Source organism: Urtica dioica, chromosome 8 (assembly GCF_054948205.1).
Source record: "Urtica dioica subsp. dioica isolate 48M chromosome 8, U.dioica_male_clone48M_v1_H2, whole genome shotgun sequence".
NCBI lineage: Eukaryota > Viridiplantae > Streptophyta > Magnoliopsida > Rosales > Urticaceae > Urtica > Urtica dioica.
Genome location: NC_142763.1, coordinates 26,002,962 through 26,028,626, shown reverse-complemented (window position 1 = coordinate 26,028,626; position 25,665 = coordinate 26,002,962). Strand labels below are relative to the sequence as shown.

The following is a 25,665-nucleotide window of genomic DNA, read 5'->3' as shown; positions in this document are numbered from 1 at the left end:
ATTTCATTATATATATATATATATATATATATATATATATATATATATAAAGTTGTTAAAACTATCAAAATTAATAGATAAAAAATAATATATTTTTTTAGTGTTAGAAATAGAGTTTTGAATTGGAATGAACACTGCTTGATTTGACACGAGTTTTGGGTTGAAGATGATTTTAAAGTAGTTCTTTGAAGTGGGTTAGAGGCGCTAACTCTAATTTCTGAAATAGTTTTTGTTTTAAAATAAATTATTGGCAGATGCCATCTCACCAATCAACTTAGTGCCTAATGACAAATTATTGATCTCATCGCCTCGAATTTAAACCTAGGCATTATGTAATCTTTAATAATGTAATCGAGGACTTCACCCTAAAGCATAACACCCAACAAAGTTTTACACTAAATTTTCACATAAGTCTAATTTAACTGTCATGATTGAACTATATGGCCCACATTCCCTTAAGATCCACAAAAAACCCAAAAAAAAATGCGAGGGGAATTTAATATATGAGGGAAAATGAACATTGAATGAAAAATAAGAAGAAAAATTAAAAATCTACATCGAGTTTGGAAGTTATGAAAAATGAGAGAGAAAGAAGAGGGGAAATGAAGAAATAAACACAAAACGTGGTCCCCGCATGTATAATTTAAATGGATTTCAATTTCCACCCAAATTTCCATTGAAAATTGAATTCACTCATTAGTTATAAAATTTCCCACCTAATTTTTTTTTTTATCAATCTGAAAACACAAGAGAAATACGAGGGATTCCATTTCCATTTCTCGTCTATGGGTTCCAAACGACCGTCATAACTCCAAATGTATAACACTGCACATATCCCTTTACTTATTAAAAAAAATATAAAAGTCATCTTCTTCTCCTTCTTCTCTTTATTGTTTTACAATAAAATTCAAGAAAAAAATTGAATTGTAAAAATTGAGATTTTTATATTAATACTAGCTTTGAGCCATGCCCAAGGCACCGCGTATATATATGTATATATATGATATCATATATATATATATATGTATATGTATGATATCATATATATATATATATATATATATATATATATATATATATATATGATATATATGTGTGTAATTGAATGCAAATTTAATACTTTTCTAAGCTCTTTGTCTAAAATAAGTGGGATATTGTCCCAAACGATTATTTCATTATTTTTTTTGGAAAAAAGTTGTGGGAAATGTGAAATATTAGATGAATGTTAAACAAAAAGAACTCAAAAGCCAAGTTATAAATAATAATCCAAAGCTTATTTATTACAGTGTTAGGTCAGAAACGTCTTCTGTTTATCAGACATCTATTTATAGAAAAATAGAGTTTGAAATAAGAGAATATGTGTGAGATAGATAAATGAAGAAAAAGAGCAAAAAATAAAATAATTTTTTTGTTGTCAGAAAGAATGAAAAAAAAATCATATCTTCTTATAAATAAAAAAGTTCCTTTTAAAGAATAATCAATTTTTGGATGCTATCTATAAATGAAGTTTTTTTTTTTTTTTTTTTTTTTTTTAAGAAAGACCAATTATTGAAGAAGCATTAAATGTATTAAAGAAATCAAATAGAGCTAAAAATAAGAGGTTAATATATATTCGCAAATTGATATGTAAATTATTATGAGTTGGTCTACATACTATCATACAAGTGCAACGTGGTTACTGCTACAAACATGTTGATAAACATTTAGTTCCAAAAACGATGTAGACTAAAGAGCTTGGAAAGACGAAGATTAACAATCACGGAGGAAAATGAATTCTCTAATTTTGTTTTTACTAATTAACATCTGAAAATAAAAAGAATATAACATAAACAAGCAAAAATATAAAAATAATAGAAAAACACCATTTTGGAATCCTAAACGTTGAACTTTGAGTAAAAAACTACTGATTCACGAAATTCGGATGTCGTGTTCCGATACTGCATCCGAAAGGGGGAGAGAGAATGAGAGAGAGTGATGCTTTTAGAGAGAGAGAGAGAGAGAGAGAGAGAGAGAGAGAGAGAGAGAGAGTAAATAAATTCATATTTAAATAAGTTATTAATATACTACTAATCAGGAAATCGATTTTATTTTTATTTTTTATTTTTTTGGAAATAAATATAATTACTTAATTAATGAGGTGAGTTAGGTACAAAATAATTTATTCCATTAGCAACATGAAATTAGGCTTTAATAAAAAAAATAAATTGAAACGATGGTTAAATGAAACTCCAGCGTTTTAATTAACTAGCTCTTAAATATATAAAACGGTGTACATGGAATACTAAAAAATTTGTAGTCTTATTTTTGAATGGAAACCATCAGTTGTTATTACATGATCTTTTTACTAAATGGATCAGGCATGCTATCTTATGCCCGCACACAAGGATTCAAAATGGAACTTTTGAAAAAAGTACACAACAGACACACTTAAAAAACCAACACACACACACATATATATATATATATATATATATATATATATATATATATATATATATAGTTAGGGAGCGGAGAGAGCAGCCCTGTAGGTACGCTGAGGAACCGTCTTGAAATTAGCCCAAATGAGATCAAAATAAAGCGGAAACTGGGCGAGAGCGAAGAACGAAATGGGGAGACACGTGACGGCGTACATCGGAAAAGCGGCGTACTTGAGCTTGTGGTGAAGGACGAAGAAGTGTCCGGCGCAGAAGGCGATGAGCATGGAAGCGATGGAGACGAAGAGCGACGTTAGGCCAATGAGAAGCTTCCGCGGCAGATCTCGGCCGAAGTCCGCCTCCTGGTAGCGCGAGGTGAGGATGGCGAGGAACATGACGAGGGCAGTGATGGAGAAGGAGAGGGCGACGAGGGAAGCGATGGCGAAGATCTCGAAGGCGGGGCGGTCCTCCAGCTTTGGGCGGCCGCTGGAGTCGTCCATGCCGCCGGGGAAGGTGGTTGAGGTCGCAAAGGCCACGGCTGCGATCAGGGCCGCCACCACGGAGCACGACTCCGACGTGTGGGTCAGCCAATCCCCGCCCGCCTTCACCAGAGCCGCGTGGCTCTCCGTGAAGATCTCGTTCGCTGTCTTGCCCTCCTTGTTGTACCGCACGAAGAAGTCCAGCGGTATTGATTTCTTCACGAACTGTGGTTATGGATGATATATGAGTCTTGTAAAGTCAAGCATAAATTGAATATGATGATTTTTTTTTTTTTTTTAATAATGGTAAGAATAGTCTTTCTCTAAATATTTTTTAGAGTTATTGACGGCAAAAATACTTAATATTTTTTTCGAAATCATATTTTATATACCTAATTAATCTTTTTCAAAATATTAAAAATATTATGGACAATCTTATCCTTCTCCATAAATAACACAACAAAGTCCACCATCACAACATAAAATTTAGAATTTATTTTTCATCCCAAAAGTACTTTTTGTTTTTGTTTTTTAAGACATCTGAAATCATTGAAAATATATATAGTAACAAAAAAAGTATTAGATAAAATTCAATGAATTTTGATGATAGCATCAAAGAATTTTTAATCATCGAATATATATATATATATATATATATTATAATTTTTTAATATGTAGTTCTTATCGATTTTGATGAAAATAAATGGCAACGGTACCATAAGCTAGAAAAATATAAAAGAAAATTTAAAAATACACCAAAAATTAAAACTTGGTTTATTTTTATTTTAGTTTATGGAATAATAGGCTGATTCTAAACACCAAACACTTAAATGCAAGAGGATATATTAATTGCGGTAAACAAGGCAAAAAAAAGCTTACCTCGAACCATTTGATCTCCCACTGCATCTGGAGAGCGGAGCCAGGGATTTGCCAGGGCATGTAGGCTCCTAGCTTGGCAGCGAGATGGAGAGCACTGTTGCCCTCGTTGTCGACCTGCTGAAATATTTTGTCGGTGAATATCTTTCTGCTCAGGAGCAACTCCAACACTTGCGGCTGCCTATGCTCCACCGCGAGCAGGACCACGTTCTTCTTTTGCGAGTTCACGTCGTGTATCGCCTCTGGAAACAACTCCAATATCCTCTCCATCATCTCGCTTACCCCGTTCTTCGCCGCTATCAATATCGTTGACTCATTCATCTCCTCTCCTTGCCCTGCCACACCGAGTAAAAAATAAACAATTAGTAAAAGGTTCGTTTGGAACCCAAAAAATGTGAAGGAAAAGAAAATGACAATCTGCTATATTTTTCTAGTTTTGTCTCTGTTGTTACATGTGTTATTGGCGTATTTTTTAGCGACAAATCTGTCTTGACAAGATGTCTTGCAACATGATTCGTGATACGTTGAGACGTCTTGGTTGCTGTTTTCAGAATCTGTATTTTTGGGAAATTTTCAGTTTTGCTAAGATTGTCCGCGGAAGATCTTCTACATATGTTTTCTGAAAACTTTTATTCGACTTCCAGATATGTCAATCACTATAAAAGATACATTCTTCCCTTAGTGGTTTTAGACGTGCAAGACCGGCGGATTGAGAAACGGATTGTGTGATGTATGTTATACTCTATGAGTGTTAGAGCTTTGGGTTTTGTAATTTGGGATCTGTATTCACACTTGTTTTAATCGAGAGAAAAAAACACTTGGGGAGTGTTTAAGTGGAAGTGAAGGGAGCTCATATTCAGGGGGAGCTATAGTTGAAATTCATGGATAATAATAGAAAAATGACATTGAAGTTGGAATCATTCATATAGGAATGTTGTATACTATTGACTATTTTTCATATACAAAATTTCTTTTTCACAAGGTAAACTGTTCTCAATATATGTGACGTTGCACCGAACTAGATTACCATTGTTTGTGTCATTTACTGATGCACTGTTTTTCATTATCTATCTATTGCATCAGAATAGTTTGTCGCACACATTGCCTTAACATTGTGTGTGACATCCTGTATCTGTCTAAACAGAATTTTAGTTTGAATTGAGAAAAATAAGAGAAATACTCTGATTTTCACCGTCTTTACTACATTCTCCCTAGAGTTTTTAGACCACACAAAATGAATTATTCGAAAGAGGGGCATCTTAAAGATGTTGCATCGAAAAATGTGAAAGACGAATAATGTATATTAAGAGATCATGAGTTACTAATCTCACCGCCAATTTATTTTGAGCTAGACTCTATTTAGCATAAAAGTTGATAATTGTGTAGCTTACTTTTACTTCGTGTGACATTGCCGTTATTTCCGTTTTTCGAAGGATCCACCGAGGTCATAGTCTCTTTAATTGGCTGATAAAATATACTATCCGGAGGAGTAGCACTGCCCAGAGATCGGCCATAAAGACTATACGGGTTAGTCTCGTCGTCTTCTTTGTGGGACCGCGTCGGTTGCACTGCCCAGGGATCGGCTCCCGTGTCATTTTATCCATATTTAGAAGCATCTTTCAGGAGTTCGTTCATCACCTGGACTGACCACACGTGTTTCTCTTTCTTTTGCCGGACACTCATTATCACAGATCCTTAAATACCTCAAACCATGTCCACACAGGAAAAAAAAAAAAAAAAAAAAAGTTAGATATCTTGTCAGGCAAAACCTTGGTTGGCCTTAGAAGATCCTAAATTTTGAATGTACCGAATCCGAGAATGACGAGCAAAGCCTCGCAAACAATCTTGAAAAAGTTGAAACATGTGCTGTAGTTTGGGGGAAAGAGATTTTGGGCTTTGGAAGGTTGTTCCGTGCTTGGATTCTCTGTATCAGCTCCTATTTGTTGAGTGTGAGCCTTTGTTCCGAGGGTCACTGGTAAGTTAAGATGTTCTACAAATAAAACCATACTGGTTGTTGTTAACAACGAAATAAAATTAATCTAATTAGAATCTAATAATTTTTTTACAAAAATAGCTAAAGTTTACATAAAATTAGTGAAATATGAAAAATTTACAAAAAAGCGCAACTGTCCCTAAATTCATTTAAAGAGTCTACCTTCTACCTTGTATACTATGTCAATAAAATGTTTGTCCGTGTCCATAAATTTATTTAAGGAGGCAGATACCTTGTATACGATGTCAAATAATTTAGACTAAAAAAATAAATTACGGAAAGTGTCAAATTTTAGCTATTTTACTAATAAAAAAAACTTTTGACACTTTTGTTTAAAAACTTACAACTTTGATAATATTCTTTATCAATTAGTTTTTTATTTTTAATAAAGAAAAATGTTAATTAGTAGAAAAGTTGTACAAAATAATCATTTGAAATTAATTGATTAGAAAATAGCCAAAATTTCAACTTTTTAGCAAAAGTAGCCAAATTTACGTTTTCAAAATTTTTTGACAGCCAAGATTAAATTTTTTTACGATTATTATAAGCAATTTATCACTTTCAAAAAAATTAATCGTGGGGTCAAAAAAAATTTTGAAACCAGATTGTTGCACATTTTGACTATTTAACTAAATTAAGATAAACCTTGATTATTTTATAAATCTATAATTTTAAATTGACTATTTAGTTACATCACTTTAGTAGTTTCAAATACCTCTTGGCATACAATTTTTGGCGAATCTCATCACCAACTGAAATACATTGACCCAAATCTTGCAAGTGGGCGGATAATTAGCGGATTCCTCTTCTTGCTTGATTTTCTTCATCATCAGTGTACGACCATCTATTTCCGGCTTGAGTATATCCACAATTGTGCCTTTCCAAATTACAACCACAGTTAGTATACTGTTTAGTTTGATCCCAATAGTACGTAGTAAATGATCTTGGTGTGAGACTTACAATGGTAAATAATTCTTTGCCATCCTCCAAGGTTGCTACTACTCTTGAAGGCAAATGGCTTACTCGCCAATAAATGGAAAGGCGTAATTCCATTCTGGTCCACAGCGTTTATAAGATCTCCGTGCAGTTGAATTATCTGGAACGCCAAATCTATAAGAAAAAAGGATTAAAAAGGGAATTATGTATAAAAAAGAAAGCTAATCAAACTTCAATTTATTTTTGTTAGCTCGGTGGACTTTCAAACTTTACACAAAATGATATTAACGTCCGTAACAACAATTAATATGTTCCTAAATTATAATATTATCCTCTCCATGGGGAAAACTACGTTTAAACATATTTATCTAAATCTAAACATTTAGAAAAGAAAAAAAAAAGTTTATGTATTGCAATTTTTAAACTGGTCTCAGATTGTCTCTTCAGGTTTCTGATATCAAAACCGCAGTTTAGATTAAATAAGACCAATCTCGTAGTCAAATAAATTAATAAAAGAGTTATTTAAATTATTGAAACTTAATAACTGTAGTGATTAATATAAATACTCAAATAATTTTATTATTGAGTTATTTTTTCTAGTTAACTTTCTAGAATTAACAAACATCCAAAAAGTCTATAGTCGGACCAAACTGGATTGGACCAATCAAAAATAATTTGGTGCAATTGGAATTATTTTTATATTTGGTCACGTCCAATTTTATTTTGGGTCAAGCGGCTATATAGCCAAATAGAACTTAAGCTTTTGCAAAATAGCCATAGTTTGTCAACTATAAGCAAACTAGTCAAAGTAAGATTAATCTAGGTTGGATTAAATTTAATCCCAACGAACTATAAAGACATAATGTAAGGTTTATGACTGGATTAAAATTAATCGAGGCAGGATTAAATTTAATGACAATCTGAAAATCGAGGATCTGAAGCAGAACCGAAACATCTCCTTCTTCGGCGACGCGATTCTTGCGTCCTCGACGCTCGCGATGTTCCCGATCGCTCCGTCGATCTTACCTCCCGTCGGACTCTCCGTCACGGCGGCGAAGGCGAGGAGATCGACGGAGATTCGGGACTCTCCGTCACGCTACGGTGACGAGGAGGGCTTCCTCGCTGGAAAGGTTCGTCGGACTTTGCCTCCGGCGGCGGTGCCGGCGTTCTTCTTCGGAGTGATGAGTCCGAAGTTGCAGAGAAGAGCTCTTGGAAAAATCTGGCGGTGGTGCCGGCGTTCTTCTTCGTTCTGTGGATTATTTTTTTTTTCTTCCTATTAGAGGTGGCTATTTTGCCTAACCTAATGGTTAGTTCATGCCATTTTTTCTTTTATTTTTTACAAACCATTTAACTCAGTTCGATCCGATATATATATATATATATATATATATATATATAGAGAGAGAGAGAGAGAGAGAGAGAGAGAGAGAGAGAGAGAGAGAGAGAGAGAGAGAGAGAGAGAACGAACACTCCAAAACGAACACTCCAAGTCTCTTTTTATTCTATACTATAGGGATAATTAATACCAACTTTCCAAATGTTGCATTTATAATCATATTGCAATGTTGAAGCCAATCACAATTATACCATCAGTTATTTGTTTCTCGTTGGAATAGACTTATCTTTGATTAATTGTTTAAAAATTTATCGTTTATTAGACATTGTTAACGCTCGATTTCGAGTCAACACTAGAGAGCCGTTAACTATTCAACTCAGGGTCAGATCCTGATGTTACACATAGGTTGGTGTCGCCAAACGCTTGAGATCATCGATCTCTTAGAGTAGACGGGAGTCGCTCCAGCTCAAATCATGTGAGGAAATAAACAGCGAACTAGAAGGGTGCGAAAGGTTTCCCTTCTTCGCGCTCTCCGATACTCAACATTAGTGTTGGTGTAATGTTCACGTTACCGAGAAAATGTCCTCGTTAGCTCGGAAGCGTTTAGAGTAGTCTAGAGAGAGTATTAGTGTTCTCAAGTTGTGAATGACTTACAGAATGAGGAAAAAGAGCCCATATTTGTAGGCATATATGTTGGGACTTGGCATAATTTCTGAGAGTCCTCAGGTGGGACCTCGCTGGGAGGCCTTGTGCGAAGGCCTCTGAGCCTCGCCGTGGGTAACGGGACTAGGGGAGGGGTTGTTGCGAATTTTCTCGCACACGCAAGTGCACGTGGTCGCAATAGTAATAAATCGTAAGAACGAGTCGATCCCACGAGGACTAGCTAAATTGAAGATTCAAGATTCACAAGCTAATATAGAACTAAATATATTTGATAAGATTGTTGTCACAAAATTTAACTAACACGTCACAAAATTAAATAACTTGATGCACAAAATTTCTATTGGATAAAGGGAAGGACTATGGTTCATGGGTTCACAACACAACTTGGATTCGCAAAATTAAGAAAAGAAATAAGCTATTGAAATTCACACTTTTCACTACTCATACTCACTTTAATCGAATTTATAGATCTCTCTCAAGCATCTAACAACCTAAACCGATACCAGAATATCATCTCTCGATCTCAACTCCTAACGAGCACGGCTAGCATTAAAGAACAAGAATATTATCACGAGTCTAGAACAACCTAGCTATATCTAGTCTAGGAATGAATTCTAGTAACCCACACAAAAACACGACAACCTAATCTTTCTCAAGTATTAGAGTTGAATATAAAACAAGCATGAGTTCATGACATTCATACAAGCATTAAGCATAGTTGTGGATTAAGCAAAAAGTGATGAGAAAAACAACAACCTAACAATTCTAATATCTTGAATCCTACATCATAATGAACCCACTACACCATAGCCCTACATGAAATTAGTTCATAATGATGACTATGACAATGAACATACATAAAGATGAACACAAGAACAATGAAACAAAAGACATCATTCTTGAATAAAAAAAAGTAAGAGATAGGGATTAGAGGATAGAACACTATTTTAAAGTCGTAGCAATGGTAGAACTCAGCAACTTAATTCCTTGTCTTCAAATTTGAGCTACAAAGTTTGAACAACTGCTGGAAATTCTCTGGAAAAACTAATAAAAACTAAGAGAAATGAAAAGTTGTTCTTCATAGCACACACTAAAACCCTTAGCTCCCACTTCCTCCTTAAGTATTGGTCTTTTTAGGGTTTAGTGGACTTGTTTCCGGAGCAATCTAAGCCTATTAATCTCATCCAATGGCTGAGATTCGCTACAAAAATCGAAATGAACGAGGCCTGTCAGAATGACCGCGCGCCGCGCGCTTCACCCTGCGCGCCGCCCGGTCCTTCATTTCGCTTCCGCGCGGTTCACGCGGAAGACTCTGTGGTTTTGGCTTCAGACTTCCCACTCCGCGCGGCGCGCGAAATGGACCTCGCGGCGCGCGGAGTTGTCAAAAAATGTTTTTGACACTTCTTTTCTTCGTTTTTGCTCCGTTTTGACTCCGATTAGCATATTTTTCCATGTTGAGACCCCAAACACTAGTAAAACCCATATAGACCTGAAAATCCATCAAAAACACTCTAGAGATAATCAAAATCCTTGAGAACTCGTTGCATTTTAAGCTCGGGAGATAGGAGTTTACGCGTGATTAACGCACCTATCAGGGGTCGCCCGTCTGAGGGCGGGTCTCGCCATTGGTCGGCTAGACCATAGGCCGCGAGGCGGGCCTTGTAGATTGTGATGCCTTCGAGACCTGCCCTAAGGTTGGGCCCTGATGGCTGTACCTCGCTCGTAGGCAGTGAAACCTGCTCTTTGGACTAGGTCTCGCATGTGGCTCGCTGGCTTGCCTCTGACGGCTGAGCCTAGCTTGTAGCCTGCGGGACCTGCCCTTCGGGCTAGGTCTCGCATATGGCTCGCGGGGCTTGCTTTTGACGACTGGGCCTCGCTCATTGTCCGCGTGACCTGCAATTCGGGTTGGATCTCGCGAGGCCTGCCTCTGATGCTGGACATCGCTTGTAGCCCGCGGGATTTGTCTTTTGAACTGGGTCTGGCATGTGGCTTGTGGGGCTTGCTTCTGATTTTAGAACTCGCTCGTAGCCCACGAGACCTGGCTTGTGGCTCGGAGACTTGCCTCTGACGGCGGGACCTCGCTTGTAGCCCGCAGGACTTGCCTTTTGGGCTTGGTCTTGCCTATGGCTCACGTGGCCTGTCTAGGTTGGTTAGGTCCCGCTCTATTGCCGACGGAGCTTTTTCGAGTCTTGCTTGAAGCTGTTCGGAGAATGGTCTCGTGACATCGGAGAATGATTTCATTTCTCGTATTCCGTCGCGTTTTGTCTTTTTCTGTTGGACGAGTTTTTACCAGACATCTTTGTTAACTTTTTCATGTTATATACCAAAATGACAAAAATGAAACTAGACATATCATAATTGTTAAAAAATTATCACTTACTCTAGATTTTGATTAAATTTTACTTGTTAGGTTACCATAATAGAAATAATATATATAGGTTTATTTTATTCTTAATCAATTTGGATCCCCATTCCTCATGTATATCTACAATTACTATACCAATTTTTTATAAAGAAAAATTAGGCTAGTAGTCCAATAATTAATGCTCTTTTTTAAAAAATAACCAAAATTTTATTTTATTACAAAAATATCCCACCAGTCAAGAGTAAATTAAATTTAATAAAGAGTTAATTCTTTTTAGTTAATTATATTTAGTGCGGGATGGTGAGCTATTTTTTTTAGGATATTAAAAGGAGCAGGTGGAATAACTACTTGCAACAAATTCTTATTTTGATAAATTAAATGCAAAAAAGTTTAACCAAAATATTGATTGAGAGATGCATTTTTAATAATTAATCAAATATAAAAGCCTTATATTTGATTCATTATTAAAAATGCATCCCTAGCAGCCTCTTGACTCTTTGGATAAAATATTCAGTGTTCTTAGACGTGCTCGATTGAGGGACTGGAAAACTGGGTATTTTGATCGTTAGCGGTGTATTTCTCAAAAACACACATTTGTATCTGAGTGTTTGTGAGATTGTGGGTTCTTGTGGTTCGTGATTGAAGTGTTCACGCAAGTTGGCATTGAAGGTTTCCAAGCATAGAAGAGTGCTTGAAGAGTGGAATTGAGAGGAGTCTCAAATTCATGGGGAGTCCCTGACTTGGTAATCACTTGTAGTAATAGACTTAGGACATTGTTTATTTGTTTTATTCATATAAGTCAATGTTTGTACTATTGACCACTTTATAGTGAATTCCTTTCCACTGGCTACGAGCTTCCAGACGTAGGTGACGTTGCACCGAACTGGGTTACCATATTATATGTCATTTACTTTACGCACCTTTTATTTCATTACCCAGTTTCTGCATCATAGCAAGTTGTTGAACACATTGTCACTACATTGTGTGCGACATCTTGCTTATCTCATTATACATTATTTCATCTTCTATTTTCTCTCTACACTACATTCATCGAACAGAATACGCACGATATATATTATGAGCGTTAAGGCCATAATAAATAAACGTATTATTTACATATATTTTGACAAGTTTCATTTTTTTAAAAAATAGAAAGTATAATTGCACATGCATATAAATAGATTCGACTATGAAACATAAAATATGAAAGACTAGAAATAGTTAAGGAATCCAGTTTTATGACATTATAGCACGGAAAACGTATGGTCAAATTTTAAGACTTTATTGTATATTTATCCGAGCAGTAAAGTAAATGTGTGGAGAAAGAAGAGTAGTAACCAAAATACTCGCTGGGGATGGAGCAGTGGAGAGCTGTCTGGCCATCCTTGGCCTTCCGGCAATAAGAAGCCTTCTCCGGTGAGCGAGACTTGGAATGAAGCACAAGGAAAGCCTCTTTCTTCCCCCGCGGTGCTGCCAAAAGCAGCGGTATCTCGGTCTTGAGGTTCCGAGCTCCGTCGAGAGAGGGTTCGGCTCCGGCGATGCACATGCACATCCTCACGTTCCCCATCGCTGCTGCCAAGTGTAGCACCGTGTTCCCTGCCTCGTTCTCCATCCACATGCCGATTGTTGACATATATGCTAACAAATTGTGTCATTTAATGACTTATATGCCGACAAATTGTGTCATTTAATGACATATATGTCAACAAATCATGTCATGTCAACAAACCGTGTCATTTGTTGACATATATCGATAAATTATGTCATTTGTTGACATGTTAACAAATTGTGTCATTTGATGACATCTATGTCAACGAATCTATAAACTTTTCAGTGTTGTCATTTGTTAACATATATATGTCAATAAATCGTCAAACTAACCCAAATTTCTTGACATATACGAGACGCTAAGAAAAACAAATACTAGAAAAAAGAAAAAATAAAATAAAAAGAAGAGGGTAAAAGTGTACACAAAACACTATCTCTTATTTTTTACACTAATAGAATTGTCCAAATTAATATTTTGGTTGATAATGTAAAACGAGTTATCAAACAGTAGGAATGGCAACGGGTACGGGTTTTAGCGGGTACACCATTACCATACCCGTACCCGCCAAAAAAATACCCGTTAGCCCATACCCGTTAACCCGTTTATTTAAACGGGGCGGGTAACGGGTATATCCGCCGGGTGACGGGTGCCAAAAATATGCACCCGTTAACCCGCTTTTTTTAATAAAAAAAATTCGACTCATATTATAAGAAAAAAATTGTCACTACTACATAGGTTATATAGTAGTATAAAAGCTGAAATTATATGTGTGAGAGTACGTATAAGTTATATTGAAATTCTATGATTTTTTTTTAATGTTTACGGGTCGGGTATGTTATTTCCGCCACCCGACCCGTACCCGCTAAATATGATAACGGGTATTACCCGTTAACCCATTTGAGCGGGTATCACCCGGTCCGTTTAGTTCGGATACCCGACGGGTTAACGGGTTTCGGATTAAACTGCCATTCCTATCAAACACTAGTATTTTGGTTGAGAATGTGTCTTTATTTCTATTTTAATATTGTACTTGATGTGAGTTTAAAATATTTGTGGGCTTTTTCTTGATGAGCGGGCTTAAAGCAAACAACCCTTAAAGTTGGGCCGGACCTATGTGGAACACGTGGCTGAATATAACCATTACAGTCAAAAGGGGTTAGTTAGCGTACATGGTACGGTATGAAGGACCGCACTGAGATAACGCAGAAGATGATGGACCGCACTGAGATGTGTATCACGAGGTGCCTGCAAGAATTGACTCAATGAGTGAACTGCATAGGTTATATCAGGGCGAGAAATGGTCAAATACAAAAGCCGTCCTATGAGACTTCTATAGTGTTTGACATCATCTAAGAGAACCCCATCAATGTTATTCAGTGTATGTCGAGGTGCCATTGGGGTTTTGACAGGCTTGGAATCCAGGAAACCATAGTCTTCAAGTAACTGAAGAGTGTAATGCCTTTGGTTGATAACAATCTCAGACTTTGACCTGGCAATTTCAATGCCTAAAAAAAACTTCAAGGGGCCAAGATCCTTGAGTTTGAACTTGGAATGCAAATAAGTCTTGACAGAGTCAATAACAGAAGTATCAGGACCAGCAACCACAATATCATCAACGTAGAGAAGAATAACAACAAAAGTATCAGACTGTCCTCTAGTGAAAAGAGAATAATCTGATTTGGACTGAGTAAAACCAGCAGCTACAATAGCATTTGTGAAAGTGATGTTCCATTGTCTGGACGCCTGCTTCAGACCATAAATTGATTTATGCAATTTGCAGACAGGTTTCCCAGCAAGCTGACTATTACCCTGATACTGCTGCTCCCCCTGAAAGGAATAACCCATAGGTAAATCCATATATACTTCTTCAAATAGCTCTCCATTTAGGAAAGCATTATTGATATCTAATTGTGCTAAAGCCCAGTTTTGGGAGGCAGCAAGGGCTAGTAAAACTTTAACAGTCACCAGTTTGGCGACTGGAGAGAAAGTTTCAATAAAGTCAACTCCTTGTCTTTGATTGTAGCCCTTGGTTACTAATCTGGCTTTATGCCTGGCAAGAGTCCCATCTGCATTAAATTTGTTAGTGTAGATCCACCTACAACCTATAGCCTTCTTATCCTTGGGTAAGGGAACAATAGTCCAAGTGTTGTTATCTTCCATAGCACTTAATTCCTCATTCATAGCTTGTTTCCAATGAGGGAAGTTACAAGCTTGATGATAAAACTGAGGTTCAAAATAATCAGAAACAGATAGTGCAAAGGATTTATAGGCAGTAGAAATATTATCATAACAAAGGACTTGAGATAAATGATGAGGAGATGGGTAGAGTACACCTGTGGTTGATTGTGACAAGTTGCAGTGATAGTCCTTTAGGTGTGTTGGTGGAGCTCTAGGCCTTACTGATCTTCTAACAACAGTGACTGGTTCTTCCACTTCCAAGGGTAGGCCCGGATGTTCAGAGTCATGGCTTGGACAAGAAATCATTTCTTGTGTATGTGGTTGACTTGAGTGTATTGCTTGGTCAGTGGAGTCTATATATGGAATATGTGTGGTGTTGGATGGTATAGGTAGTACCAAATCAGGAAAAGGATCAACCTACACTTGTCTTTGCATATGATCATGAAAAGGATAAATATGTTCATGAAACACTGCATCACGTGAAAGAAAAATTTCTCTAGTCAATAAATCTAACAACTTGTACCCTTTAACACCTGCATGATATCCTATGAAAATGCACTTGCGTGCTCTAGGTTGGAACTTGGTTCTGTGAGATTTCAAGGTTGAGGCAAAAACTAAGCAGCCAAAAACTCTTAAGAAATCATAATCAACAGGCTTACCTAACAGAATATCATAAGGGCATTGGTTAGATAACAAAGGTGTAGGAGTTCTATTGATGAGGTAGACAGATGTAAGAATGCATTCAGACCAATACTCAATAGGAATGTGTGACTGAAAGTATAAGGATCTTGCCACATTGAGGAGATGCTGATGCTTTCTTTCCACCACAGAATTCTGCTGTGGTGTTTCCACACAAGAGAATTGGTGTACAATACCTGCTTTAGAAAAAAAATCAAAGAACACTAATTCCTTGGCATTATCAGAACGAAATTGTTTAATAGTGATAGGTGCGTTTATTACGCGTAAAACTCCTATTTCCCGGACTAAAAGCTAACGAGTCCTCAAGTGTTTTTGATAGCTTTTGTATGTTTGTGAGTGATTTTCAGGTTTAAAAGGTCAATTGGGTCTTGAGGGGGTTATTAGCGCATCATGTGACGATTCCGAACAATTTCAAGGAGATTCATACACATTTGGACAACTTGGAGCGAAACAAGGAACGACGTCCTCTTCGGCAGGATTTTGGGATTTTTAAATAATGATTCTGGATGATCCACTTCCATAATTGGATAGAGCTCCCTCTTAGCTTTCCAACGCATGTTTATTTGCAGAAATCGGACATCGGAGCTAGGAGTTACGACCGTTTAAAAAACGGTGTGCAGTGAACCGGGAAGCGGGCGGCGCGCGGAAAAAAGCGCGCGCCGCGCGGACGAAAATTTCGCCGTTTTCGCCTCCAGAGTCGTACGCGCGGACCGCGCGAAGCCGAAAAAATGGTCTGCGCGCCGCGCAGACAAAAGGGCGCGCCGCGCGGTCCAAAAATCAGCTTTTTCCAATGTTGCGTTTCTGAGCGAATTTTGGCCATTGGATCAAAATGAAAGGTCCAGATGGCTCCGAAAATAACCCCATTCAGCCTTAAAAACACAAATGCTAGGGTTTGAGGAGGATCTCTCATCTTTGAGAGAGAGTAATTTTCTTTTCTCTTCATGTTTTCTTAGAGTTTCTTGGTTTTGCTTTGGAGAAGAAGGAGGTCGGAGTGCCATCTCGACGGAATTCGTCCAGCCACCACCACCATAGTTTTATCCTCTTCCTCTATCTCTTGAACTCCATTTATTTATGAAGATTATGTTGGTTTCATTGTTCTTGATTTATGTTTGCTTTGTTCTTTGTATCACCATGAACTAAGCCTCCATAGGGCTATGGTGTAGCGAGTTCTTGACGGTTATGGATTCCTAAATAGATTGATTTTATTGTTGTTGTTCTTGTCATGTTGCTTAATTCAATTCCATGTTTAATGCCTTGTATGAGATTAGCTACCTTATGCATGATATGTGTTCGATCTAATGCTTGAGAAAGATTAGATTGTTGTGCTTTTGTTTTGGATTACTAAAATACATTCCTAGGCTAGAGATAGCTAGGCTGTTTTAGACTCGTGTGTGTACTCTTGTTGTGAATGCTTGCCGTGCTTTTTAGGAGTTGAGATCGAGAGATAAAACTCTGGCATTGAGTTTAGGTTGCTAGATGCTCGAGAGAGATTTAGTGATACGATTAGCGTGAGTACGAGTAGTAATATATGAACAACAATAATCGTGCGTAATTTTCGTGAATCCAAACCGTAGATTGAACTCGTGAAACCATAGTCCTCCGTCTTCATAATTGTAAAACCGTTCTTTAGTTTTGTTGTTTATTTTATTTACTTGCTAGATAATTTTGTGACAAACTTTCTATCATTATTTTTGGGTTCTCATTCAAACTTGTGAATCTTGAATCTTCAATTTAGCTAGTCCTCGTGGGATCGACTCGTTCTTACGATTTATTACTATTGCGACCACGTGCACTTGCGTGTGCGAGAAAATTCGCAACAAATAGTAGTAGAAAATTGGTTAGTTATCATGGAACAAAACCGAGGGATAATGTGATGAACATCATTTTTATTCCTCATGAGATAGATCCAAGTAAACCTGCTACAATCATCCACAAGAGTCAAGAAATACTTGTAACCAGAATGTGATGTCACAGAGTAAGGACCCCACACATCACAGTGAATGAGGTCAAAAGTCTTACTAGCTAAATGATTATGAGATACAAATAGAAGACGTCTCTGTTTAGCTAGAGGACAGATATCACAAGGAACAAGTTTATTAGTGGAACTGAAATGTAACTGGTTTTTCAAAAGATCAAGTCTCTTATAAGAGAGATGTCCTAATCTATGATGCCATGTCTGAGAAGTAACCGTGTTGATGTAGTCATTGTTGTCCTTTTCCAACACGTATAGGTCATGAATCATATTACCCCTGCCAATCTTCATCTTGGACTTGATATCATGTATCACAAATTCATCATCTGAGAATGTGATGGTGACCTGAGAATCTCGAGTTAAAGCACTGACATAAAGTAAATTAAATTTGAAACCAGGTAGGTAAAGGACATCTTTGAGCACAAGATTCTTATCAATCCTAACATCACCTAAATGATGAACAGGGATGACAGTATGATTAGGTAAGGTGACAGTGGAATTGTGCAAATTCCTAAAATTATGGAAGAAACTCTTATGTGCACATATGTGTCTAGAGGCTCCCGAATCAAGAATCCAAGAAAAAGGAGTTTTAACGGTACAACCTGTGCTGTTAAGATAACAATAAGAACCTGTACTCATGGTGGTCATATTGATGTTGTTGGTGCCTTCAGGTTGTGCTTTTGGCATGATGAGCTGGTTGGAGAGTGCATTGATGAGCTGGTGTATCTGGTCTGCTGATAGGTTGTTCATGGTGCTTGTCGCTCCATTGTTGTTGACCTCATTGAGACCAGTGGATCCTTCTGCGGCATTAGACTTGAATCTTGACTTGTAGCCAGGTGGAAATCCATGCAATTTGTAGCACTTGTCAGCTGTGTGGCCAGGAATTTTGCAGTGAGTGCAAATTGGCTTGTCTTTCTTGTTAGTGGATTTCTTCTGGTCATCTTTCACAGCCATTGCAGCTGAATTGGAGATGTCTTGGCCTCCTAGGACATCATTGATCAGTGATCTTTGTTTCTCCTCTTGGACAGCCATGGCAAAAACTTTATTGATTGAAGGCATTGGATCCATCAGGAGAACTTGACCACGAACGTTGTTGAAGGACTCATTCAGCCCCATCAAGAACTTCATTACATACTCATCTTGCACAAAATTGATGAGATCCTTCGATCCACCGCAGGAGCAAGGGCAATCTGGCCTAAAATTGGCTAGTTCTTCCCAGAGGATCTTCAATTTGGTGAAGTACATTCCCACAGTCATCTGATCTTGCACAAGATTCATGATGGCGCGTCTCAGTTCAAAGATCCTAGGCGCGTTGCTCTGTTGGAATCGTTCCTCCAGATCTTTCCAGATCGCCGCCGCTGAATCGTTGTAGATGACGCTCGATGAGATTTCTTTGGAAACAGAATTAAGCATCCATGCTATGATGATATCGTTGTTCCTTGTCCAAGAAATGAGGCGATTCATATCAGTGGTGTTTGGCTTCGGGATAGATCCATCGACGAAACCGAATTTGTTCTTGACAGACAAAGCGATCTTCATCGATCTTCGCCAGGTGGGATAATTGTCACCAGTGAGGGTTGTGGTAACCAAAATCTGACCTGTGGTGTCTGTATGATGAAGAAAAAAGGGATCTAGGGTTTCTTCATGAGCAGTCCTTCGTGAGGTAATTCCTGTGGCCGAACTATGGATCGTTGGATCTTCAGCCATAGTTGGAGGAGACGAAGGAGAACGGAAAAATCAAGGATCTGCTCAGACGAAGGAAAGCTTGGTCGGAGCGATGTGCTCTGATACCATTTTACGATGAGCTTCGTGAGAGATCAGAGAGAAAAGAAGAAGAAAAGGAAAACTGAACTTTTCTTATTGAATTCAAAATATGCAGAGTACAAGAAATATATACAGTGAAAACTAAACTAACTAACTCTATGTAAAACAACGACAAGTCGTTTACACAAAGAAAGTAAAACGACAGGAAATAATTAAGCAAACAAATAACTTGCTTTCTACGCTACCTATCAACCATAAACCAAACAACCAAAACGACTTCGCTCAATAATATGATTTTGAAGCCCCTTCAACTCATGATCATGAGTGTATATAACGAGATGTGTTTTTCTTCTAACTTTGAACAGAATACGCACAATTATGAGCTTTAAGATCATAATTATTAGCCCAGACACTGAGATGGCACGTCATCAGCCATCTCTGCTTATGCGTGCTAGTCACGGCAACAGAATAGCTAGTGTTAGTCACGTTGGGTTGTTAGAGTAAGTTTAAATTAGTGAATACTGTAATAATTAGATAGAAGCGGTTAGAGTTAGTTATGCTTTGTATAGCTTGCATAAAACGCAGTTAGTTAACACTGCAAAGATCGATGAAGAAATTATCTCCGATCACATTGATCATCTTCATTCTCAAATCTCTCTCCCTCTCTCTCTCTCGTTCATTTATACAAACACTATCAATAATAAACGTATTATTTTACATATATTGATAAGTTTCATTTTTTTAAATAGAAAGTCTTTTTAATTGCACATTTCTATAAATAGAATTTGCCCGACTATGAAACATAAAATATGAAAGACTAGAAGAAATAGCTAAGGAATCAAATTTTACGACCGTAAAGTAAAGCGCATGGTCAAATTCTAAACCTTTAATTATGTACTTATTTATCTGTGCATTAAAGTAAAAGTGGGTAGCTAGAAATAAAGAGCAGTACTGACCGAAATACTCCCCGGCGATGGAGCAGTGAAGAGCCGTCTGGCCATCGCTCTTCCTCCGGCAGAAAGAAGCAGCGTCGCTCCGTGAGGGAGACAGGGAATGAAGCGCAAGGAAAGCCTCCTTCTTCCCCCGCTGTGCCGCCAAGAACAGCGGCGTCTCGGTCTCGAAGTTCCGAGCTCCGACGAGAGAGGGTTCGGCTCTGGCGATGCACAGGCACATCCTCACGTTCCCCATCGCCGCTGCCAGGTGTAGCACCGTGTTCCCTCCCTCGCTCTCCGTCCCCAGCGCCTCCCTAGCCGTGCCGGCATATGCCATGTGGCGCACCATCTCCTTCACCACGGCCTCCTGCCTATCGGAGACCGCCACGTGGAGCGCGGTCTCCCCAGACCGCGTGATCTTCGCCGTGTGGGCCTGCGGGAAGGCTCTGTACATCGCCTCCACTTTCTTCCACTCGCCCTTCATCGCCTTCCTGAGCAGCTCTTCCTTCATCCTCTCCATTTGAAAATATGATTTGGTAAAGAACGTATTGTATAAAGCGACAGCTATGGTTTTTGTCACTAGACTTCGGAACAAGTAATTCTTATATATGCATATCATTAGTCCGTCTTAAGTTTCTCTTTGGCGTCTCTCTGATACGCTACTGCTCCTTTCGTGTTTCACACTTGAGCTTTGGTTGTTCTTTTGTCATAAAGAAGATTTAGAACTGAGTTGAGAGAGAGAGAGAGAGGAGAGGCTCAGGAATTGGTGCTACAGGTCAGGTTATTACCGATGATATCTCTTGATCTACGTTCTTGGCGGCCTTTATTCAAATTACTATGCTGTTGCAATGTGGAGTGTATGATCTGAACAAATTTCCACCGCCGAGGCACAATTTACTCTTTAATGTCATGACACTAGACTTGATCAGCAAAACTCTTGCAATGAATGTTAATGTCGCCAATGTCCCTGCAAACTTGGCTGAGAATCGCTCCCGTTTTTTATGCTTTGTTTTATTTTTATTGTTACGGAATTTGTTTTTTATTTAATTAATTTCTGCATTTATTTTTCTTGTTGTCATGAACTAATCTCCGATGAGGTGATGGTCTAGCTTGCTTGAATATGGATGTGGATTCATAATTTATTGATTGAAGTATCTTTTTTGTTCATCATTCTTTGCTTGATTTATGTTTAATGCTTGTGTGAGACTCATGATTTTTAGGTTTGCTTACCCCACTCAGGAGAAAGTGAATAATCGTGCACAAGAATTTTGTCACCGTAATACATTTCTAATTACTAAGATAGCTAGACTGCTACGTACGGAGTTATGTGTACGCTCTTGAACACAATGTTTGTCGTATTTTTAAGATTTAAGGTCGAGAGATAATTTTTTGAACACTGATAGGTGTGTAATCACGCGTAAAACTCCTATTTCCCGAACCAAAAACCGACGAGTCCTCAAGTATTCTAATGGTTTTTAGTAGGTTTTTGAGTAGTTTCAGGTTCAGAGGAGTAATAGAGTGTCTACAATCAATTTCGTGGAAAGAGGACGGGATTTGGAGACAAAACGGTCGAAATAGAGTCAAAAAGCACAAGTAAGAAAATTGGCGACCACGCGTGCCGCGCACCCTCCATCGCGCGCCGCACGATGACAGGATTCGAGACCGCGCGCCGCGCATCAACGACAGCGCGCCGCGCATACGGGAACGCAAATCATGAAAATACACAGAGTCTTATGCGCGCTCCGCGCATAACCTGAATTTCATACCGCGCGCCGCGCCCTCCTTCGGGTTTTGACGGACTTACTTTCCGTTTTTGATGTTTTTGGGCGAATTAAACCATTCCAAAGGCCCAATATGCTTTGAAAATCACCCATTGACCTATTTATGAGACTCTTAGCTCTGAAAAACACAGCTTCCCTTTTGTTTTAGTTTCTAATTTCTTGTTTGGTTGTTCTTGAGAGCTTTTGAAAGAGGAAAAAGGCGTTCTTCAACGGAATTGACAACCCGACGAGTTCTCCTTCTCCGAATTCATTCGTTCTTCTTTCTTCCCTTTCTCTTATTTATTTTATTGCTTTAGATTATTGTTGAACATCAATTTTATTTAATATGAATTCTGTTTTGGTTTCAATCTTTATTTTAGTGCTTTTAATTATTCTGTTATGTTTAGCATTGATCATGAACACCATTAGAGGCTAAGTTTCTTATGGGGTTGCGATGTAGCCGGGATTGATAATGGTTGGGGGGTTCGTTAGGGTTAGATAATTATTGTTTGCTTCATTATTATGGATTGCTTGATGTGAATTGTGCCTTATGCTTTCTAGTGCTTGATCACCATTAGAACTGTTATCTAGGATTGTTTAGCTACTCGAGAGACAGTAAATAATCGTGCTTTTGTTCATGTCATCATAGTTGATCTTAGGTTAGAAAATCTAGGCAATTTATGTAATCGTTTGAACTCTTGTTTCATTGCGTGTGATTGTTTTAATAGGATTAGATGCCGAGAGGATAATAATCCGTCAATTGCATAGGTTTGCTAGAACACTTGAGAGAGGCTAGTGGATAAGTTTGATAGAGTGAGATTAGCATCCATAGGAGTAGATTTTGTTGTTCGAGCCCGAAACCCCCGTCCTAGTTAGTTCCGGTGAAATCGTGACCCCTACCTTCTCTTCTTGCAAAACTCGTATTTAACTCTCTGCTTTAGTTTTATTATTGCTTTTGTTACAACCATCTTTTTAATCTTACTTGGAATTAATTAGCATCAAGTTTTAGAAAATCGCTAGAGTAACTAGTCTCTGTGGGATCGATATCCGTTACTTACGTAACACTATTACTTGTTCGACGCTTGCGTGCTAGTTATAAAAATATCGCAACAAGTTTTTGGCGCCGTTGCCGGGGACTAGTCTACAATAGCGATCGGATTTGCTTGCTCTTGCTATTTAATTTCTTAATTTTTGTTTTCTAACTTTTTGTGTCACTTTCTTGCTTTTGAAGGTGTATGCGAAAAGACGGGTCATCAGCTCTCGTTCCAATCAACTCTGAGATCGAAAGATTTTGCAGGAAAAATCGAAAAGAATCAAAGGAACGAGCAATGGAAGAAAACAGGAACAACGCCGAGGAGCCCAAGACCCTGTTCTAATACGGGCTACCGCCGACCGATGCCACACAATCGGCCATTGTTCTTCCGGTTCTTGCGGGTAATCAGAATTTCGAAATCAAGACCGGCGTGATCCATATGGTGCAACAATCCCAATTTTCGGGATCACCGGCCGAAGACCCGCAAGACCATCTCACCAACTTCATCGAGATCAGCAACACGTTCAAGCTCTACAACGTGTCCGACGAAGCCATCCGCCTCCGCCTCTTCCCGTTTTCACTACGGGACCGAGACAAGACGTGGCTCAACTCCCTCCCGCCGGGTTCCATCACCTCGTGGGACGACCTGCGCGTCAAATTCATCTCAAAGTTCTTCCCGTTCGAGAAGATGCACAAGAGACGCAACGAGATCCATTCGTTCTCCCAGTTCGAGGGTGAGTCTTTATTTGAAGCTTGAGGACGCTTCAAGGAGCTGCAGCGGAAGTGTCCTAACCATGGCATCCAAGGGTGGATGATGGTGCAAATCTTCTACGGTGGCCTTTCTCCTTCATCGCGCACCCTCGTCAACACCGCCGCAGGGGGATCCTTCTTCCAAAAGACTGAGGAAGAAGCTCATGCCATCCTCGAGGAGCTCGCGTACAACAACGACCAATGTCCTTCCGAGCGAAGAATTCAGAAGCGCGAGCCGGTCACGCCCGAGATGGAATTGATAAAAGCTCTCGCAGCACAGGTGGCCGACCTCACCAAAACGCTCCACGAGCAGAAAGCTACAGTTCATGCTATCCAAGCCCCCGCCCCCGAGTCGTGCTTCTGGTGTGCCGGCCCTCATTCTAGCGAAGAGTGCGCGCAAGGGAACAAGGGCCAACAAGCAAGCTTCATCAACAATCGGCCGCCCTACAATCAAGGCCCAATGAGCACTTATCAGAATGGCGGATGGCGCGGTCCCCAGAATAACATGCCGATGCAACCCGCACCGCAAGCTCAGCCTCGATCGCATCAGAATCAGCCCCAACCACCGCCATATCAAGCCCCACCATTGCGAGCTTACAAGAACGAGACCAATCTGGAGGAGCTCGTAGCTAATCTAGCCACGTCGACGACTGTCTTCGTGAATACCACCACCGATTTCATGAACGAAACGAAGACGGCACTCTCGAACCAATCGGCTCAGATCCGAAATCTCGAGACGCAAGTGGGGCAACTCGCAACCGCCATCCATACACGACCCCAAGGCACACTTCCAAGCACCTCCGAAGTGAATCCAAGGGAGCATTGCAATGCCATTTCTCATCAACACGTTGCAGCCACCGAGAGCCCGAAGAAAGAAGAAGAAGAGGCTGCTCCGGTCACCAACGCCCCTAAGCCGCACTCGACGGTCCGCATCTATGAGACGCCACTTCCGTTCCCGCAACGGCTCACGGTGGCGCTGTCTGCCGAGTGTAGCGCCCTCCTGAAGCAAGAGCTCCCGCCAAAGTTAGAAGACCCGGGCAAGTTCACATTGCCATACACTATTGGAGACATCTTCATCGAGAATGCCTTGTGTGATCTAGGTTCGGGCATCAACCTCATGCCGTCGGCCGTCTTCAACAAACTCGGGGTGGGTGAACTAAAGCCCACGCGCACCACTCTCCAACTGGCAGATCGGACCGTACGGCATCCGCACGGCTTCGTGGAAGATCTCCTCGTTAAGGTCGGAAAATTCACTTTTTCGGCCGATTTCTACGTCATCAACATGGACGAGGATCGCGATATCCCCATTCTCTTTGGAAGGGCGTTCTTAGCCACTTGCGGTGTTCGCATAGACGTGCAAAGAGGCGAGCTGATGATGCGCATGAAGAACGGGGAGGAGACGTTCGGGACCTGCGAAACCCGAAAGCGCAAGAAGGATAAAGAAGAGATCTACGTCATCGAGACATACGAAGTCGCCACTCCACCACCCACTCCGCCACGGGCTCCTAAAGAAGAATCAACGAAAAATGCGAGCATGGATGCAAAGCCGAAGTCTCCATTCAAGCCATGGCGAGGACGTTGGCCGAAACCATTCAAAGAGGTATGGATGAAGAAAGAGCGCGTAGAAGAAGATCCACCGCCGCCCGAGCGCGGCGGCGACGAGTAGGGGAGTTCTACCACCCCCGCGAGGTAAGTTCTCTGTCTCCCGTGTTTTTATGGATCTACATTGAGGACAATGTAGAGGTTAAGTTTGGGGGGGTGAACTACTTTGTGGGGGATTTCTGTTAGATTAGGTTGTCTTTATTTAATTTTTATTTTCTTAATTTTGTTTGGTGACTGCTTATAAGTGATAGTATTAAAGTGTTTTCTCTCGTTACTTGCCAATGATACCATGTTTTGTTTAGAAAAAAATCCGAGTTTGAGTCAATTTTAAAAAAAAAAAAAATTTTGCTTCATTGTGATTGAC

General features: G+C 39.3%; 2 protein-coding genes across 2 annotated transcripts; one reads left to right on the top strand and one right to left on the bottom strand.

Moving 5' to 3' along the window:
- Window positions 1–2,478: 2,478 nt before the first annotated feature.
- Window positions 2,479–20,776, bottom strand: LOC149388682 (uncharacterized). The gene is made up of 8 exons (XM_089622491.1): window positions 20,181–20,776; window positions 6,723–6,872; window positions 6,478–6,639; window positions 5,577–5,759; window positions 5,373–5,463; window positions 5,167–5,264; window positions 3,773–4,104; window positions 2,479–3,118 (listed from the first exon to the last, which is right to left on the bottom strand). Exons 1-8 carry the CDS (start codon window positions 20,773–20,775, stop codon window positions 2,501–2,503), a joined length of 2,229 nt encoding a protein of 742 aa, XP_089478617.1. The 5' UTR covers window position 20,776; the 3' UTR covers window positions 2,479–2,500.
- A 2,987-nt stretch (window positions 20,777–23,763) lies between these two features.
- LOC149388681 (uncharacterized) lies at window positions 23,764–25,365 on the top strand. Its single transcript, XM_089622490.1, has one exon. The coding sequence runs from the start codon at window positions 23,764–23,766 to the stop codon at window positions 25,363–25,365; it is 1,602 nt and encodes a 533-aa protein (XP_089478616.1).
- Window positions 25,366–25,665: the final 300 nt, after the last annotated feature.

Coding starts and splice junctions, on each gene's coding strand:
- LOC149388682 (XM_089622491.1), bottom strand. CDS start 20,775: ATGATATGCATATATAAGAATTACTTGTTCCGAAGTCTAGTGACAAAA. Junction 6,873..20,180: donor CATCGCCGGGGAGTATTTCG/GTCAGTACTGCT, acceptor TTTTTCTTATAG/ATTTGGCGTTCCAGATAATT. Junction 6,640..6,722: donor GCAAAGAATTATTTACCATT/GTAAGTCTCACA, acceptor TAATTTGGAAAG/GCACAATTGTGGATATACTC.
- LOC149388681 (XM_089622490.1), top strand. CDS start 23,764: ATGGTGCAAATCTTCTACGGTGGCCTTTCTCCTTCATCGCGCACCCTC.